The sequence below is a fragment of the Vidua macroura genome, chromosome 1 (assembly GCF_024509145.1).
Source record: "Vidua macroura isolate BioBank_ID:100142 chromosome 1, ASM2450914v1, whole genome shotgun sequence".
Lineage (NCBI taxonomy): Eukaryota > Metazoa > Chordata > Aves > Passeriformes > Viduidae > Vidua > Vidua macroura.
Window position 1 is genome coordinate 39,041,247 of NC_071571.1, and position 19,258 is coordinate 39,060,504.

At 36.3% G+C, this 19,258-nt stretch overlaps 1 protein-coding gene across 2 annotated transcripts in view; it reads right to left on the reverse strand.

The window, feature by feature from the left end:
- The window catches only part of TOP2B (DNA topoisomerase II beta), a 61,293-nt gene that overhangs the window by 39,792 nt on the left and 2,243 nt on the right, over window positions 1-19,258 (reverse strand). For both annotated transcript variants that reach the window (XM_053970702.1, XM_053970708.1), the window contains exons 2-4: window positions 3,685-3,858; window positions 2,912-3,002; window positions 915-978 (exon numbers count right to left, since the gene is read on the reverse strand). In XM_053970702.1, the coding sequence (XP_053826677.1) occupies window positions 915-978; window positions 2,912-3,002; window positions 3,685-3,858 (329 nt within the window). The remainder of the gene's footprint in view (window positions 1-914; window positions 979-2,911; window positions 3,003-3,684; window positions 3,859-19,258) is intronic.

Below are 19,258 nucleotides of genomic sequence, written 5' to 3' on the forward strand. Positions count from 1 at the left end.
ATCCTGACAGTGACAGAATTAAACTCAAGTCAGAGATACAGCTTTTAAGGTTTCTTTGAAGTCCATCCAGACAAGTTATCATCTGTTTAAAAGTTATTTCTGAGTTATGATAAATATCGTGACTTATTTTATGTATCAGTGCCAAAATCCATCAATATCTGGCATCATTAATATTTCTAACTCTTACACAGAATTTTCATTTTTGAGTATTAGATAGTCCAAAATCAGGACAGGTCAGGCAAATTTACAAATTTACAATTTCCCTCCCACTCCATGATGAAAGTAGAAAAATCACTTCTCAGTATATTCATCCTAAAGGTTAGGTCTGAAAACTAGCTTTCTAAAAAATTTATTATTCAGTTAAGTGTCACTGAAAAAGTACTACTGAAGGAACCCAATCAGCATCTATTTAAACACAGTACTTCTCACTTAAAATTATCTCTTCAAGTATTCAGTTTCAAAAAACATGGTAATGATGTATTTGCAATATGAAGCTTCAGTGTGATATAGATGACTAATTCAAGCAGTCTTATCCTAATGCTGAAGGAGTTAACACAGAAGTTCAAGAGGGGCAAAACTGTGCTACAGAATCTCAAAGCTGGTATTTAAGATTTGTAAAGAACCTGCCTGGCTATAGTTAGGCACTGCCAATTTAAATTTATCATAAATTTTACGGACTTGTGGTTTTAAGTTTCATTCAAACCTTAACAAATGGTTAAGGAAAGCAATTATTATCAATTCAGAATGGTAGCACTTTTAATTCACGGCTTCATCTTAAAATATGAAGCTAACGGAAACAATTCAAAAAATATTCTGTTTTCAAGAAATTCAATTTCATTAGTAAAATCATTTGTACAAATATAAACTGCAATAGCACTGGCAGGGAATGCAAATGAAAGCATGCTTTTACTTACGGATCAATGGATATTTTAATACAAGTCATATTCTTGTCCCTCTGCTTATTGTCAGCAGCATTTACTATGAAACAAAGAAGCACAAATTAACACTTCATACGCAATTATTAATCTCTGTAAAACTGATTTTATACATATTCTACCACCAGTTACAATAGTCCAGGTATTTCTTAATCTGGTAGCTCTTTGTATATATTTCGTATCTTAGCACTGAAGTCTATAAATACAACCAAGTATCTACAAGAAGGTATTTTTCAACCTTCTCATAATTACTGATTCTATTTCTAGCAGTTAGACTATCTCAGAAATAAATATAGAAGCATGTTTTGTGAGCTCATAACTGTTCTTAACATACTGAGCACTTCATTCTTCTCTTGTTGTTCTTGTTTGGATATTCACTTGTTTGAATATGCAGCATGTACGTGAAAAACCCTAGAAACTTATATGCATCACCAGACCAGTTTACACATTGAAACCCACCAAAAAAGTCATATCCATTGAGCTGTGTTTTGACTGCAGCAAAAGTTCTCTCTAAAGAGCCTGCAAGACTTGTAGCTAACAGTCTACACAGTTTAGGATCAAAACAAAGATAACTGGAAATTAACACTTTAGATCAGAATTAAATTAAACTGCATTGCCATGTATATGAACTACAGGAAGCAGAAATTTGACTGTGGCCACTAAACATGAAAACACAATACAGTCATTTTCAGTTTCTGTCTCATCATCCATGAAACAGATTAAGGTAAAACCCCAAAACACCAAAGTACAATATATCTTAACAGCTGACAAGGACCTCAGTATAAGATCAGATATTTCAAGGCGCTTTTGCTAAAATCATGAAGTGCAGTGTCATTCAAAATCATGCATAGCTAAAATGTCCCATTTTCATAATGTTACTACTCTGTCCCCTAGCTCTCAAACCCCACTCACTGGAGCACTTATCAGTGCTTCATAAAGCAGCAATAAGCTGTGAAGTACTACAATAATGACAGAATACTGATCTTCCTTCTGAATGGGACAATATGGAAGTGGTCCTCCTAACATAAAAAGACAAAAAACTTAGATCTATGAGGCAGCACTCAAAACAGAAGGGATTAAAGGTTTTCATTCCCATGTTTAAAAATAATATTAAAAAATATTAAGCATTATTTTCCATCTCCTCAAAGACAACAATTCTGTAAAGCAATTTTAGAGATGTGGAAAAGTTGTGAACCTAATGAAGGTCACAACAAAATTGACCTCAGTAGACCATAACTTAATTTATGAGGTAATCCTACCAATCCTTTAAACAGAACGTCATGAAAGCTGTTAAGTCCAAGATTTCATGTCAATTAGGCCAAAATATCAGTTCAGAAGACAGCACAGTATTCAGATATTCCACATCTGATTCATGTGTGCCTGTCACCAACAGAATATCATCAACCAGTAAGTCACAGTAACTCAGAGAATTTTGACAAAATTTTCTAAAAATAATTTTTTGTGCCTCAGTCATAGCGCTTTTTAATGGTAGAATGATACTCATTTATTTTAAAACTGTATGAAGTCTAGAAATGATCCATGAAAACTACCACCACTATCCTTCTGTACAGAAGGAGGAAGTTTTAATGACTGATGAAAGGATGATCTAAGTGAACATTCAGATAACTTAGAAGTTGCATTCTTTTGGAGGAATAATCTTCTTTCAAATGTCACTTTAAATTGTAGCCCTAAAAACACTTCACGGATTAAAAATCTTGTAGCAATATTGATCATAAAGAATGATCTAGTTTGGACATGCAGTAACAAATATTTGCATTTTCTTACAAGTTCAGCTGAAAACTCTTCCCTTTTAAACTGTTCTATAGTTCTAGAATGCACTCAATTTTTATGCCCTCTAGTTTAGCAGGATTCAAGTCTGGGATTTAAACTTATATACAAGTTGATGTACTTTGAGAGCACTCAGAAAAGATTGTACTCCACAATGCTAAGGCAATATTATTGCTAAAAACACTTACCAAGAATTTCATCAAAGATCTTGTACAATCCTGGAACAAAGGTTACTTCTCTGCAATTCATTCCTACATCTTCATCATAAACCCACATTAACTACATGGAAACAAAATAAAATAAAAGTATTTACTATCTTGGTAAACCAGTGTATGATTCTCTATTTCCTTCAGGAACTTTCCTCTTACAGTCTGATTACTGCAGGCATACAAGACAAAAGCAGAAGTCTGCAGAAGTTATAGCTGTACCCATAAAGAATTCCATAATGAAAATCCATTATTTTCTGCTTGGCAGGTAACTCCCAACAGTACAGACAGTGACGTTCAAAGCAATTTACAACTTCACACAAAAAACTGAAGAAAGTGCCAGCAGGAGGCTTAAATTCTCTGTTCTCTACCTAAACCAAGAGACTAAAGCATTTTTGCATTTCATACAAATGCTACTTACAAATATATACATATATATGTGTGTGCTCATAGGCGTTTGTGAGCACAGACCTATATGCACATAGCTGTCTGCTTACACACACAGGTGAGTGTTTGTATTTTGACTGGATTTCAGTATTTTTTGATCATATCTTTTCAGATGAACCAAGCACTCAATGCCTTAAAGCAAGTCTTATCCCCTTCCTACACATGCATACATAAACAAGACCACAGCTTTTGACCTTCTAATTCAGAAAATTGAGAAAAACAGAGATGCATGTATTTAATAACCAGAAGAGACACCTCCTCATTAAAACAACAAAAACCATTAAGACTGTAAATTTAGTGACATTTACCTGAGTTAAGGGTTCAACTGACCCAATGTAGGTATCTGGACGGAGGAGGATGTGCTCAAGCTGAGTCTTTTTCTGATAAACTCTCTCAACAGACATCTTCTTTGAAGTGTCATTTTTATTAATGCTTTCTGAGTCTTCCTTTTTTGAAGCATTCATCTGATTATCAAATAATGTCTAAAAAACCAAACCAAACCAACAATCAACCTCATTCAATCTGTCACTCTTGAGATATAAACAAAATCTGACAGGGATTTAAATTACAATCAAAACTTGTCATGTAATTTAAATGTTAAGTTTTCAGATGTATTAAGATAAAGCTATCCTTGCAACAGAGAAAAATCAACAGATTACATGACAGATCCTTAACAAATTGTTGCATATTCAAACTTCAGCAATTTACTAAGCACAATAAACCAAAATAAGGAAACAACAGCACAAACAGCATCTATTTCTTCAGGTTAAGTATTTATAACATTCATTTTGTTTATAAGCATTTGAATCCAAACCACTGAACACTGTTCTAAATGGTAACAGCAATACTACACTTTTACATTATAGTCTGGACAATTCATTCAGTGGGACCTAAGAAACATCATAATGCCTCTCCTACTGGCTTCTCAATTACTACAATTTACATTCTCTGTTGAAGTGATCAAACCTGATACAATCCCAGGATGCTTTATGAGAAAATGAGAGACACTATTTACAAGAGCATATAGAGGAATGACAAGGGAGAATGGCTTCAAACTGAAAAAGCAGGTTTAGATTATGTATTCTTTACTGGGGGGCTGGTGAGGCACTGGAACAGGTTGCTCAGAGGGACTGTGGATGCCCCAACCCTGGCAGTGTCCAAAGCTAGGCTGGATGGAACTTTGAGCAACCCGGTCTAGTGGGAGATGTCCCTGCTCATGGCAGGGGCATTGGAACTTGATGATCTTTAAAGTCCCTTCCAACCCAGGTCATTCTATGATTCTATGAGTTAAGCCAAGGACTCTAAGAAGAGATAATCACATAGGCTAATGTTGGAATTTAAACAGAATTCAAGCCTAATCTGTCTGAATTTTATGAAAAATACCTTGAAGAACAGTTTTATGGTAAACTAACCCACTTTGGGATGGGGAGGGAGGTGAGATAAAGAGATTTGGTGCACTTTCAGCAATTTTTTTTTTCCTGATAGATACCTCCTTGCCTTTGAACGAAAACCACATAAAAAAGGTTAATCTCAGAACAACCAAATATAGACTGGCCCTCTTCAGAGACAGTAAAAGCATATATACAAAGAGACTAGCAATGACATTTTACAGTATACATTCCTATCTATAAATTGGAATTATCTGAATTATCTTAAAAATGACAGTAAATGTAACTTTAACTCACATGATTTATTTGCCTGGCTTAGGAAGATATAAGGAATTCTGTCTCCACTCACCCAGTACCAGAAATTGCCTCCTTCTCTCAGAGGGGGTTTATCAACTCTGAAGCAGGTGTTACATGACCAGTAGAAATCATCACCAGACAAATGAGGGCAAAACCCAGTTGCCACTCAGGCAAATTTTCTCCCTCTCATTTAGCTGTTTCCAGTATGTGTCTATATAAAGTAAATACAGGCTAAACTCCAACCTTCAATTAACCAGTCATCCTGCAAATTTTGTGGCCCAAAGAAGTGTAATCACTTCTCCTTCAACCTAGCTTTTGTTGCAGCCCCAGATAGCAGTGAAAGCAAAGGGCAAGAAAGCACATAAATCCATAGGAAAAGAGGAGCAAAGGATACTGAACTCATACTAACAACTTCAGCAGAATCAAAAGGGCCAAACACCAACCTATAGCACACAATTCTCCACATATTAATCTCATTTATCTTCTCCAGCTTCTAGTACTCAGGCTTTGATGCCTCTACACCTCCCCCCACCCAGTCGGCACAAGAATAAAGCTTATAATTTTATTCATAACACAGGCAATTACCTTTCTCCTCCAGATTTAGAGATCACATTTTTCTATTTTATTTATGGAAATTCTAGGAAGCACACTTCCAGAACTTTGAGAGAGGCAGATTGTGTGCACCAGTGATGACAACAACCAATTATTTGGCCATGAGTAAACCAGAACATGCCAAATGAGAATAAAATCCTCTATTATCTACTCCTATATCTGACAGCATCCAGAGGAAAAGGGGAAAGAAGCCAGGGAAGCTCACAATCTGGAACAAGGACTACATGCAGCAGAGTTGGAACCACAACACTAGCTCTCATGACTATTCTTCTGGAGTCTATCACATTTTCTGCCAAACAGGGAAGTTACAAAATCACATGGGTGATTAGAGGGCTTTAGTATCCAAGTTAATTTAGCCTTCAGAGTTATTTGGTTGTAAACTGTGATAACCCTGTCACCATCACCCTAAAAATATTAGCTACGGATCAACTAAGCAAGCAGAAAAGGAACAGAACTTTGCAAATAGATGCACTGAACTGATATACATGGAAGAGGAGGAATAAGAATTGTTACTACAGAAGCATTGCCAATAGTTGCAACACAATTTTTTTCATTGAAGTAGTTCTGTGAATGATGTCCAGGCTTTCAATGAGTTTTACTGTATATGTATATAAATAGTTTTTATTTTATTACCATCTTTGACATCATATCTCAAAGGAATTACCCTTAGCTCACCTACTGGTCCCACAGCTCTGCTAACACTGTTTAACTATGTTCACTTGTTCTGAGGGGACCGGTGACTAGCAGGAAAATAATATAATATTTCTCAGATTAAATAAGTGTTGGAAAAAATGGAAGAGAAGAGATGTAACTGATACAGAATGCAAAAGAATTCCACATGCAAAGACCATCAAAATCTTGTTCAAACAGAACTGTTCCATTTGCTCCCAAGTCTTAGGCCAGAAGAAGTTTTTACAGTCAGGGAAGTTTGCGATGGGCAGTTACCACACGATAGTTCTTCAGCTGACATGTTTATCTGTATTATATTCTCAGGACTGTTCTGAGATAGCTCTCCAAAATGCTTCTACTCATCCAGTGTGCAAGGACTGGAATCTAACCACGCATCACAACTAAGCACACACATTAACACAAAGTGAGAACTTAAACCTTAGCCTACACATTTAGGCTACAATTTTCCTACCTTCAATAGCAAAAATGCTATGGGACAAGTAGAGTACGAGTCAGAAGATTAGCAAAAGTCCATTTCATTGTGACCAAGTAGCTCTAGATTGGGAAGAATTGTTACAGAATAGAATATTGGGAAGGGATTTCTACAAGCTATTGCCTTTAATACAATGATAGGAAACACACTTCTGCTTTCCAGTCAAAGTCTTACTGACAGCTTAGAGGAGTTTGTGCTTTCCAATTTATCAGTAATAAATGTAGAGTATCAAAACTCTATCTTCTGTTGAGATGCTACTTTTAAAATGTTGCCATGTTGACAGACATGGACAAGGGAGGTCACACCTAAACAAACTCTACTGCCTAAAAAGAGCTAGCCCTGCAGAGGTGTTCTTTCTGGGGACACCTGAGTTTTTCTGTAGGCCAGCATTAGTAAGGATCCTCTGCTACTGTACTCCCTGGGACACCTACGTCCATTATTGTTTATAACATACTCACTGGAACACGACAATATATGATTTAAGAAGAGAGAAAAATACAAAAAGGATCAGCATAAAATATTTTCTTTCTGCTCAATGATTAAAAAAAGGAAAAAAGTAGTCTTAACTTCAATGAACTTTAATGCTATAATTTTTATTAAGACATCATAAAGTATACCAAGCTTAAATGTTCATTTCATTGTCATAGAGAAGGACAGAATTTATTAATGATGCATGATTTATTCATACAATACTTCAAGAATCATACATATTCTGCATGCAAAAAACCCTCGCGTTTTCAGAACTTATTTAACACACTATTGAAACAAAAGCCCAAAAGTATTCAACTCTACAGATGAATGTAATTATGCAGGTATGCAAGGATCAGTAGTCCACAGAACTGCAGTTTCCCAGGCTAAGCATTTTGGGCTGTGCTGTAACCAGAAAACCAATTCTGAATATCTTTATCTCCATCTCAAATGGACATTTTTAGAGTTCAAGTGATGCTCATAGCTCATTCCAAAAAAGAGAAAATCTTCATCACCAAACACAGGATAGAGACCTATAGACACAAATATCCTCCACAGTCTTCACATTTTGTGTTCCTTGATAAAAAAACCAAAATAAAATTTAAGTGTTTTCAACTTCCAAATTTCTACTACTTAAAATACAAATAAATGCAACAGGAAAGTCCTCCCCCACTTTTCTTTTTTTTTGTTTTAAACCGGGCAAGCACTTAACCACAGGGCTGTTTAACTGACAATCTCTGCTGTATATTTTGGAACTGTCTCAAGAATGCCTTTTGTATTCTGTCCTGTATGAAAGATCTTCATATTGTTAAAGCTTCAGTAACACTTCTCAAAACAGCATCAGCTGTTGTTTTATGAGAAAACCCCTAAAGAGAATTAACCAAGTGTCACAAAGGGCTTAAGTCTTCTGCTTCACAGTAAGATTGCTTTTTGCTTGTTTGTTTATAGGTTACCCAATCTTCAAGGGCTGCTTTACAATTTTTATGTTGCAAATTTTTTTATTATTTTTTTTAGACACAGTGTATGACTTTCTCAACAATCTTGTGACATTCAAGACTTTACAAATTCTTACTAATCTTGTGGACTTTCTAACCCTCAAGGTTGGTGACAAATACACACATATGGGTAGGTCAGCAAGACAACCATGCTTAGGTAGTTTGGAAAGCTACAACCTATTGCACTGTTCATCCTCTTTCAAAGACATGCAGTCGAACTTTATACAGTGACCTCTGATGGTGCCAGCTTCCTACATGCTCTTAAACACAGCATAGTGACAACTGGATAGAAAAACCTCAATCCTCAGCTGACAGCAATTGCTGCACAGGTTACCACACCACAACTATCATGCATGCTGTCACGACCAGGTCTTATCATGGCAACTGCTTTCCCCAGGATGACTGAAATGTCTGCAGAGCTTCTCTTTTGAAGGTCATTTTGCCATGAATTTATCTAGTACTCTGTGAAAGCTGCAGTCATTCTTTCCTTTGGTGATCTCCACAGCCAGAACCCAAGTAGCTGCTGACAGACGACAGTCTGGCAACAAGGCTTTTACTGTCTACCTTCAATCCGTGAACTCACATATTTTGCTTTGGCATCTTCTTTCTTCACATTTTGCCTTTTTCTTTTTCATGTTGTGTTCTCACCCACTGACATTTTTGTGTATAAGAAGGCATGTATGACATCCATATTAAGTCAGAGATTTTTATTGCCTTTTTGTAATGAAAACTGGGTCATGTCATCTTGCTTTGCATTTTGAGCCACTGCGCTGAGTCTGGTTACTTATGCTGCAAACAGCTGTACTTAATACAGCTAAATCTTAATACACACTTGATCTAGAGAGTTTGGCAGCACCAGAGAAAAGCTATCTAAAGACACAATAACATATAAAACTACAACAAAGAAGGCAGGTTGCATCATCAATCTTGCCATAGCTGGAATATACATCCTTGGTTTGACTCCTTACTTTAAGTGAAGGATTTACTCTTACTTAAGTAGATTAATTCCATACCACAGAAAGTTGAAAAACCTGAAAAATGTTAATATTAATGTCTCTCCCCACTTACACAAACTTAATTTTGTATTGGTCACTGTCATAGCCTCCTCCACTGCAAAGTATCTCCATACAACAACACTAATAAACCATTTTTCTTTAGTCTGCCCATTCCTTCTTACCCCTATTAGGTTGCAAGAAAAGGGCTCATTTTCTACACTGGTAGACAAGCATAAATGAGTCGAGAAGAGAATATGTAGGTGAACAAGAAGTTTCCTTCCCTTTGTCTTTTCTGCCTTAAACTCATAAAACTACTCCATATAATGAATACTCCTGATACATACTCCTGAATAGGCAAATGCAGCCCTGGGACATAACAACTTAGAAAAGTACATGCCATGTGTCCTACATTTCCTTAAATAAAGTGTAGGATAAGCACATTTAGTGGGACAAGACAGTAAATTTTGAGTGTAATTAAGCCGTAAAACCTTGGGAGGTTAATTAAGTAATGAAATCCACAGATTAGAGTTCAAAACAAAACTACCTCTTCTGAGGGAGATATGCTATACCTCAAAAAAAAAAAAAAAGTGTATAGGTGCCTTGTGATAATTACTAGGGAATTCTATAGATAACACGCACTTCACTGTAGTGTGTCATATTGGATCATAATGGCCTCTTCTCGCCCCAGAAAAATAGACAAGGAATACAATATTACCTAAACGTTTTGCAATCTTCCTGAAGAAAACTCTGGCTGAGAATACCTCCCACCATGAAAACAAAACTGGAGGGAGTTTCAAAATAAACCACTCTCCTGCTGTGTTTCACAAATGGTTGGGCTCTCCTACCAAGATGAACACACACAAAAGTAACAGTTCCCTTTTACCACAGCAAACTTCCATAGACTGTCACATACCATTAGTAACATGAACTAAATCTCTCTATCACATCCTTCCCAAAGCTGATCATGGAAAGAAGTTGCCAGAAAACTCACCCAGAACTAGTCTCACCAGTGAGACTAATCAATCTGTTCATTTTAAATTCCTTTTTTTTTTTCCTCTTTTTTTTTAATCCCCTGATTCTGACACTTCTCTCTGGTCTCTGAAAACACCACATTACATAGAGTTTAGTGATGATGATCCAGGTATGGAATAGCTTCAGAATGGTCAGATTTCCCCGTTAGAGAAAACCAAAACTATTCACTGCTGCCAAAAGGGCAAAATTCCTTCTTTCTTCCCTCCTCCGTTCTTATAGTGGAATCAAATCCACCTCCCAACAATCTGGTTCAGGGAGCAAACAGAGCTTTTCCCCATTCTTCATCAACCAGAAGCAATCAGTTGTTCACTATCTCACTTTTCTGAGCAAGCTTGCTAGAGAATCAGATAAGTTAGTGGTGCAAGGAAAAGAGTAGAAACACACAGCTAGGAGGATATGCTTAAAAAAAATAACCCACATTTTTCAACAGGTATTGCTAGTTTAGCTGCACGATGGAATGACACTCTTGGAATTACAGAGCTACATCTTCCTAGTAAATACCTGAACACCATAAAAGTAGCATAATTTTTATTTTAGGATTATTAATACACAACATAGAGGCACACCAGATTTAAATAAAAATTTAGGGATTTGCTTTCTCCATTCTTTTTGAAGACTAACACCTTTGTGCAAATATGTATGCTCACTGTAATTACTTCTGACCAAAAAATGATGTATATTGTTTTAAATATGAATTCATTTTCGGTCATATTAAGTAAGTACAGCAACAGTCATGCTTTATTTGGCACAGGCTTCTACACAACCAGCAATACATTCAGATCCTGATCTTTACTATGTTCTTTAAAAGCAAGTGTCTAACATCTGCCATTGCATGATGACAATTAAACTGAATTTTATTGCTAGATTTTTCTGATGGTCTGAATTTTTTTAGTTGTCTATCCACTGACAAGTTCTATTTCAATACTAACATTTTTATTGCTCACGGAGTATCAAAAAGTACATCCATGGATGATCTGGTAACAGATAATCTTCTAAGAATCTCTTATTCCCAGCTAAAATTCAGAGGTAAACAAGGGAAAAAATACTCTAACACAAAAAGGAATTTATTAATGTTATACTTTAAGACACCTTATGACTGTTTTCTTACAGATTCTGGTAACAGTGGTCTTTGGAACCACTGGCTGAAGCCGTTTGATGACAGAATGCCCAAATCTGTTTGGTCCATTGTTTCACCACCCAGCTCACACACAAGCCCTCCACTAGCCAAGAAATCAAAAAGTTTGAGGTTCTGACATGTGAACTTCAGGTTATCAGTATCTGCCTGCACCTCTTTATAACTCAGTGTTTCCCACATCCTTGACCTTTCCCTAATGCTTTACTGCATCATTAGTTTGAGCACTGTGAAAGTATTCCAGACTCCCAGCACATTTCCATTTCCCAACTGGAAGGATTACTTGCCACATCCTGATGGATTTTTGTTTCTGAAAAACAAAATCTTTTAAACCCATACAGGCTGTATGTCAAGTATCATACCAGCACTGTGATATTTTCTTTCAGATGCTCTGGGTTCTATGGCCAGCTTGAACCCATATCATACTGCAAGGTATTTTTTCCCTGCTGACCTATCTTATTAACAAATAAACTGAAGAAAAAAACTTTGGGCAGGACTAAGGCAACATTCAAGATGCTCATGCTGCAAGACGGCACCTGGAGACAACAAATCCAAGAGGATAGTTTCTGAGCTCATGTTAACTGGCACATATGAAGATTTCATTCTACAGAGCACCCCAAACCCAGACTTTTCTGGTTAGGCTCTGGACTACCACTCACACTCCTCATAAAGGAGAGGCCAAATCTTCTGCTGAACAAGAGAAGCAAATTCTTAAACTCTTACAAATGTAACAGCTAACAGTATATTAGAATTTGTTTATAATAACATACCATTATGTTATTTGCCTGTCTATTTTACATTGAAATACTAAAATATCTTGACTGTGATACATGTTTTTTTCACACTTTTAATACACATGGTGCCCTAAAAAGCAATGAAATATGATCAACAGAAACTGTTAGAAAAGAAATAGCAACATATTTACTTAACACAAGTCACCACATAAATGAAAATTAATGAGCTTTTTTTCCTTTTAAAAAGCCTGTCCCAAACACTGAACAAACGCTATACATTGATACCCCATACTACATTTGGTCCACACTAAAAACTACTTTTTAAGAATTAGAAGCACCTATGGTAACACAGCCACGTTTTCCGGTATTCTCTAGTTTAAAAATCTATTTTTTCTGCCATATTAAAATAAATATGAATCCAGTGTTCCTTAAAAAAATGTTGCTTGAGTTTAATTTCTCAGCTCCTACAATACAACATCTACTCCTCCTCTGGAGACTTTATAAGCCTTGAAACGTTTTATAAGCCTCATAAATACACTACAAATTCTAGTCTCAATCCTGTAGTAAATTCCATGAGAAAGGAACTGGTTGGTGTTCCAGACACTGACAGCAATTCAGAAGGAGGAAAACAGATGCATCAATGAGTCAATAAACCCTTAATGCTGTTCCAAAACTCCCCTCTCTTCCTCAGCCACTCATCCTCCCACAGCAGCATTCCTACAGAAGTCATTAGGAAAAGCCTTTCAGGATTGTTCATTAAAAGTGCTGACAATCTTGAAGATCATGAAAACTCTACCCTTTAATTTGCTATTTAAGAATTGTGTCTTGGCAGACAGAAGAATCAACCTCTCCATAAAAGGCACCATATAAAGGACTCATAAAATAACATCAAATATATTTTGAAATTACTTTTTAAATTGTTTTGCATTTTCATCACCTTTCTGTTACCTGACATGCATGTTTATCATTCAGCTGGCAAAGAAGAAAGTCTACATGGCATATTCTGAAAGACTTAACTAATATCAGGAAGAGCAGGTAAACATGATACAACTTTAGGTTTGTTTTCTCTCAAGCATCTGGACCATCTGCCTTTGTCTCCATCAGCAAACCAGTATGGAACTTCTTCCTTGGCCCCCAGCCAATTTTTCACATGTTAGTACATGTGAAACCCTCTTCTGGATCTACTTAATACCAAAAAAGAATAACTACCTCACTTCTTGCAACTGCTCTCCTCCAAGCAACTTGCCTCCTTTTACTCCAAGATTGTGACATGACACCTCAAAGCTTTCATGATAACGCTGTAACACAACAGTGGTGGAAAACACTATGGACCACTAAACAGAGTGTGACAAAAACCACTACCTCAGCCAACAAAAAGCTCGGTGTTGATGCCTGAAGTAACAGCCTGAATGACTTCAGGCAGCAGAACTCTCTATATCAGCTGGACTGAGACAAAGTTATTTTCCCCCCAGACACCTTGCCATCCTTGCACCTTCATATCATGGCACACCACTGGGGAATAAGCACAGGACTGAAATGCTCACACACTACTACACTATCATCCCTAAAAACTCCAAATATCCCAGAGCTACCATGGATTACACAGCTGGAAATATCTCCATTGAAGCTCACACTGTCCATTTCTCTTAAGTAAAGATGCACTGCTTAGAGGATGACTCAGAATTCTAACTGTTCCTATGGAAATATTACATATCAAGCTATCTGGTTGCGAGAGCTTTATTTTTTTTTTCCTCTACTTTCTCAGCTTCTTTTGATTTATTAGAAAATAACTTCTCAGTGTTATCTTATGGTTCCTGTATTTTGTCATGACAAGAAAATATTTCTTGTTCTCTCCTTAAAAGATTCCTTCAGAGATTGAGAAAGATGGTATGAGTTCTTGGCACCTCACTAAGGTAGACTAAGGTATTTGCCCAGCTTTTAATACATTTGCTCTTCTCATAAGTTTCCAATGTCTGAAGAAGGAACAGGAAACCCAAGACTAACTAGGCCCACTCATTCATGAAAAAAAGAACAAAAAAAAAAATCAGGACATGTGGTATCCATGAGAGGAGGACTGCTTAATATCTCAACTGTAATTCTACTTCACAAATCAGGGGAAAAAAGTAGATTAAGCATTTTAATCCTTTCTTACATATTTCCTTTTTTTTTTTTTTTCCCTTTAAGGTAGCTTTTTAAATTATGTCCAAAGGAAAATATAGATCTGATGTTTAGATCTGAACCTTTCAAACATGTTCTAGCTCAAGTAGATTTTACACTAACTTGGCTAACATCCTTTTTGCTTACTTGCTGAAAAAAAACCACTAAAATTGCTAGATGTGCATAGTGTAACAAATACACAGATTTATCACTTTCACAAAATAAAAAAACAGAAGTAGTAGCTTACTTTCAGTGGCAAACTGTATTTCTATGTAAATTGGAATTGCACTGAGACACAGACAGGATATTAAAATAGCTTTATTAAATGAAACTAGATGAGCTGATATCATAGAATAAGTTAACAACTCACTTCAAAACACGACTTAAAAGACCTTAGTTCATAAGAGTAAAAGCATTTGCAATCACACTGAAATTTTAAAAATAGCAGATCTGATGCTCACTTGTCAAGGAGGGGAGGAATATTTTCCTGCTTTTGACACCAAGTTTTTGAGTACTCTTTACTGAAATACCTGAAGAATACGGCTAGGAAACACTTTTGAATAAAAATTACTAAGAGCTGGTTTATAATTTCACTTATAAGAAACAGTTTTCTTCTATATTTGCAACACAAATAAATATTTGATGTTTGATCTTGACACTTTGTTTTTATCGCTAGCACTTAAACCAGTTCAAATTCTAGTATTTGTTTTCAGTTATGTAATAACATTTTATATGCCTTGATTTAGAATTTACTTTAAATCTGGAATACTAGCCTTAAAATACATTCTCCCAAAAGACCAGTACAAGTGTGTTCCAGTACAAGTACTTCAGAAGACACCACTATGTTTCCAAGCATGCAATTTTCAAGAGATGTCTTCACACAGTTATATACATATAGAACTATGTATTTTTTTTTCTCAATCTGCTTTTGAAAACATTCAAAAGCACCTATTTAATGCAGAATAATATTTTCACTATGGGTGGTTTGCAAGAAATTTACTGTTTCTAATGAAAATTAAGTTTTCTGTAACAGCTTTCATTATGAAGTTTTCTACGTATAATCTATAATATATATATATAAAACTCACTCCCAGGGATGGAATCACTCCCATACATAGCTATGAATCACATGTGCTGCTTTTCATTAATTGAAACGTAAAGATGCATTTGCAGACTGCCTTTGCACATAGACACACAAGACAGTTTAGATGCAAGGTAAAAACCTACTTCTGGAAAAATAAAGTCAATGCAAATGAAATGCTAAATTTAATCAGTAATTTTTTCAGACCTAAGCTGTCTATCTTAGACTACATGTATGTTCTTTTATTTGGAAAGGTTACTTTATCTGTCCAAATAAAGTAATTCCTTACTTACTACCACAATACAGCACAAGCATCTTAGAAATTAAATGTATGCACACACAAATCTCACAGGTCAGACATTAACAGAGGGCACGTGCTCAAATGTACACCCTTCCTCCCCGAATACCTAATCACCCACAAACCTTCTAAAATCAATTCCTCCCCAAACCCTGAGATATACATCCCTTCCTAGACTTGGTTACAATTGAGCTCCTCACTCCTATGCATCCATCACTCTTTCACCTATGCCAGAACAAGGTTTCCTCCCAGCTCGGAATACAGAGGGTGCAGATGCACGTCCTGAGCTGTGGGACTGGCTCAGCTGCTATCAAAGACGTGGCCCCAATCCCGTTCCAGTACCTAGCCTCCACTTGATATCGCCTCTACCACTTCTTTGATCCTGCATTATTCAGCACTCTGACAAGGAGAAGACTGGACAAGAGTATTTGATGAATGGTGGTGTGGAGGACAGAGGATAAGAAGCAACCACTTTTTTTTTGGCAGGCAAACCAAAACACCTGAGGAATCCCTCTTCAGAACTATTGTGTCTGACTCACCCAAGTGAGCCACAAACATTTCCCTCTGGTGCTGGAATATCCAGGGGAGTCATCAGATCTCTTTACAGCACTGCTTCCTTAAGGGCAGCAGAATCAGAAATACTACAGGCCCAGGAGGGATTGCTGCTTCCTCTCAACTGTTGGATATAACTATATAGCTCAAAGCCTACAAAACACATTCTCTTTAGTAAAAGTAAATATTAATATCAATACATTGAGGCAAGTATTTCAGGTCTGACCTTCCTTTCATTGTGTAACTATGAAAAAGGAGGGGCAGAGAGGGTAAGGACACACAGGACAAAAAACCTCGCAGTTCTCTGGTCACCATAATAGCAAAAGACAGACACTCATATAAAGCAAGAGAACAGCACTGAAACAAGGCTTGGCAAGAACACAAGACTTTTTCCCCCACGCCCGTCCTGCTCTGCAGACACCACAGTGCAGCAGAGCAAAGATAAGGCAAACTAACAGCACACGTGACAAGTGTTACATATGTGACAACTGCGTCCTAGCCCAGCTGCAGCCAGCGGAGAAACAGAAGGCCTGATCCAGATAAAGAAATGGAAAGAACAGAAAGCTAATTCTGAGCTTTAACCTGGGATCTGGAGAGGCAACTAAAGAGGCCTAAAGGATTCAGAAGTAAGAACTTCAACCACCTACTCATACTTTGAAATTAACAGCATAGTAATGAACAGCAATAAAAAGGATAAAAAACTGTTTACCCTTGGTCCACCTCTAGGACAGTATGCTTATTTCTGAAAACAGACTGTTTCATTAGGATTTGTTCATATTACTGACCATATCTACCAACTGTTGATACTTGAGGCAGGCAGAACCCTGATGGCTTACAGAAACAGACCCATGACAGAGCAGTAACACAATGCAACTCCTAGGTACGCTGTCTCGGCCCAACACTCTCCCTCCAAGCACTATATTGGCAGAAGAAGGGAACTCCTGTGTTGCTCCCATCCAAAAGCCCCTTCTCCCAAATCAGAAGAATGGTCAAAGTTCGGTGTAGCAGTGATGGGCAGATCCTTGGGGCAGCAGAGATCCAGTTCAGATTTCAGATGCAAAAAAACTACCCATAAAGTTAAAAACCACTCAGTGCAGAAGCCATAACCAGTGAATTATGGCACATCACTAGAAGTTATTGGACATTACTCAAGAGGAGCACTTGTTTTAATCCTCTCAGAATGTATTAAAAGCCAAAACAAACTGAAAGTCATCCCTTTATTAAGTTAAATATATTTGATTTCAAATGAAACAATAAAAGAAAGACAAGGTCCCTTTAATAGAACTAGGGTGGGCTTTATCTGTTGGTGCTTTTAAAAAAATATATATTGAGCCTACTATCCAATCAATTACATTTACTCTTCATATTTTTAAAAAATGACAGTATTAAGTTAAAATTACCTTCTTTTTAAGGTAAATTCTGAATCTTCTGAAAGATGCTTATATCTGAATTTAGATTATTTGAAAGGCTGGTTCCTTTCTCTTACCAATATACAGCTACTGTATTTATTCAAAAGGCATAACCCAAATATATGCAATACTTCCACCTACTAATAATATACATTATTTCCATTCCACTCCATCTAAAGAGCAAATATTAATGATATTTTTTAAAAGAGAAGTCACATGAACACTCAGCATAAATTCACTTTAAGCTAGTATTTCCTAGAGTCAAAACCTGTCCCTTTCACCAAGGACAGGAAAATGGAAGTAGTGTTCAAAGTCCTAAATTATTATCAGCACTCTCAACTTCCATTTATCAGGCTCATGTCGCTCTTACAGTCTTAAAAAAACTTAAAAACTTAAAAAACTTAAAAAGTCTTAAAAAACACTGACAGAATTAAGTGATTAAATGTTGCTTGTTTGAAATACTCAGTTCTGTGGGCATTACCAATGTATCAGAACCAACACACTTCAAAGTGCTACTTACAATGACATCACCTTCACTATAAAAGGCATATTTATAAAAACAAATTAAGTGCTATTACTGCGCTATTACAATTCATTTTCTTTAGTTCCTAAACACACACAGAGGTTGAAGAATTATTTCATTTGTTCACAGTAAGTTTTTCTAGCATTAGAAAATGCCATTACATTTCACCAATGAAAACTCTCCTTAAAAATCCACACTTTGTAACTAACTTTTGTGAGTTACACTTGGAGATCACCCACCAAAAGTAATTTATATCGCTCTGTCAAAACTCCACCTTCTACGTAAACTATTAGAGTGCAGAGCTGCAAGTTGATTTCAGAAAATCATCAACCAGACCAAGGAAAAAAAAAAACTATTAAAAAACCAAGCAAGTACATTTTATAAATCAGAGGTTATCTTGGTTTGTCTCCAGTTAAATAATGCTAAATTATTTTCCCAATACACATTTTCAGTTGTGGTATTCTGATGTGTTCCCATCACTGGTAATTGTGTCTAACTAGTTAAATTTTTTTCAAGTCCTGTTACAGCTGAAAACACAGATGACTTGCTGGTTTTTTCCATAAACATTTAATTCTTCTTTCTTTTAAAAGTAAAATTAGGTATCACCTGATGCTTGCATGATGTCTCATTATGAAATTCTCTGTTATAGGAAGTATCTTTCCTTTTTCACAGCTGCATGCAATTCTTTCCTACCTACAAGCATGCTCTTTGAATCACGCCCGAAACTGAAGTTACATGCACAACTCTTTACTAAAATGTGAGCAAATACATTATGTACACAGGATCTGCTAGTTTGAAACATAAATTAACATCCCACCAAGTTTTAAATGATTCCTCATCTTTAGGGCCAGACTTTCTTCTGTTACCCTTCAATTGTTTAACTCGTGGTCTTATTAAGAAACCACAAACTACAGAGAATACATTACTCAGACAGAGAAGCATCCTAGTGGTTTCAACACACTAGCAAGAATTCTAAAAAAATCAAGGTGGTTTCAAAACAACCTACAACTGAACTGCAAGAGGTTGCATATCCAGCAGATATATGGC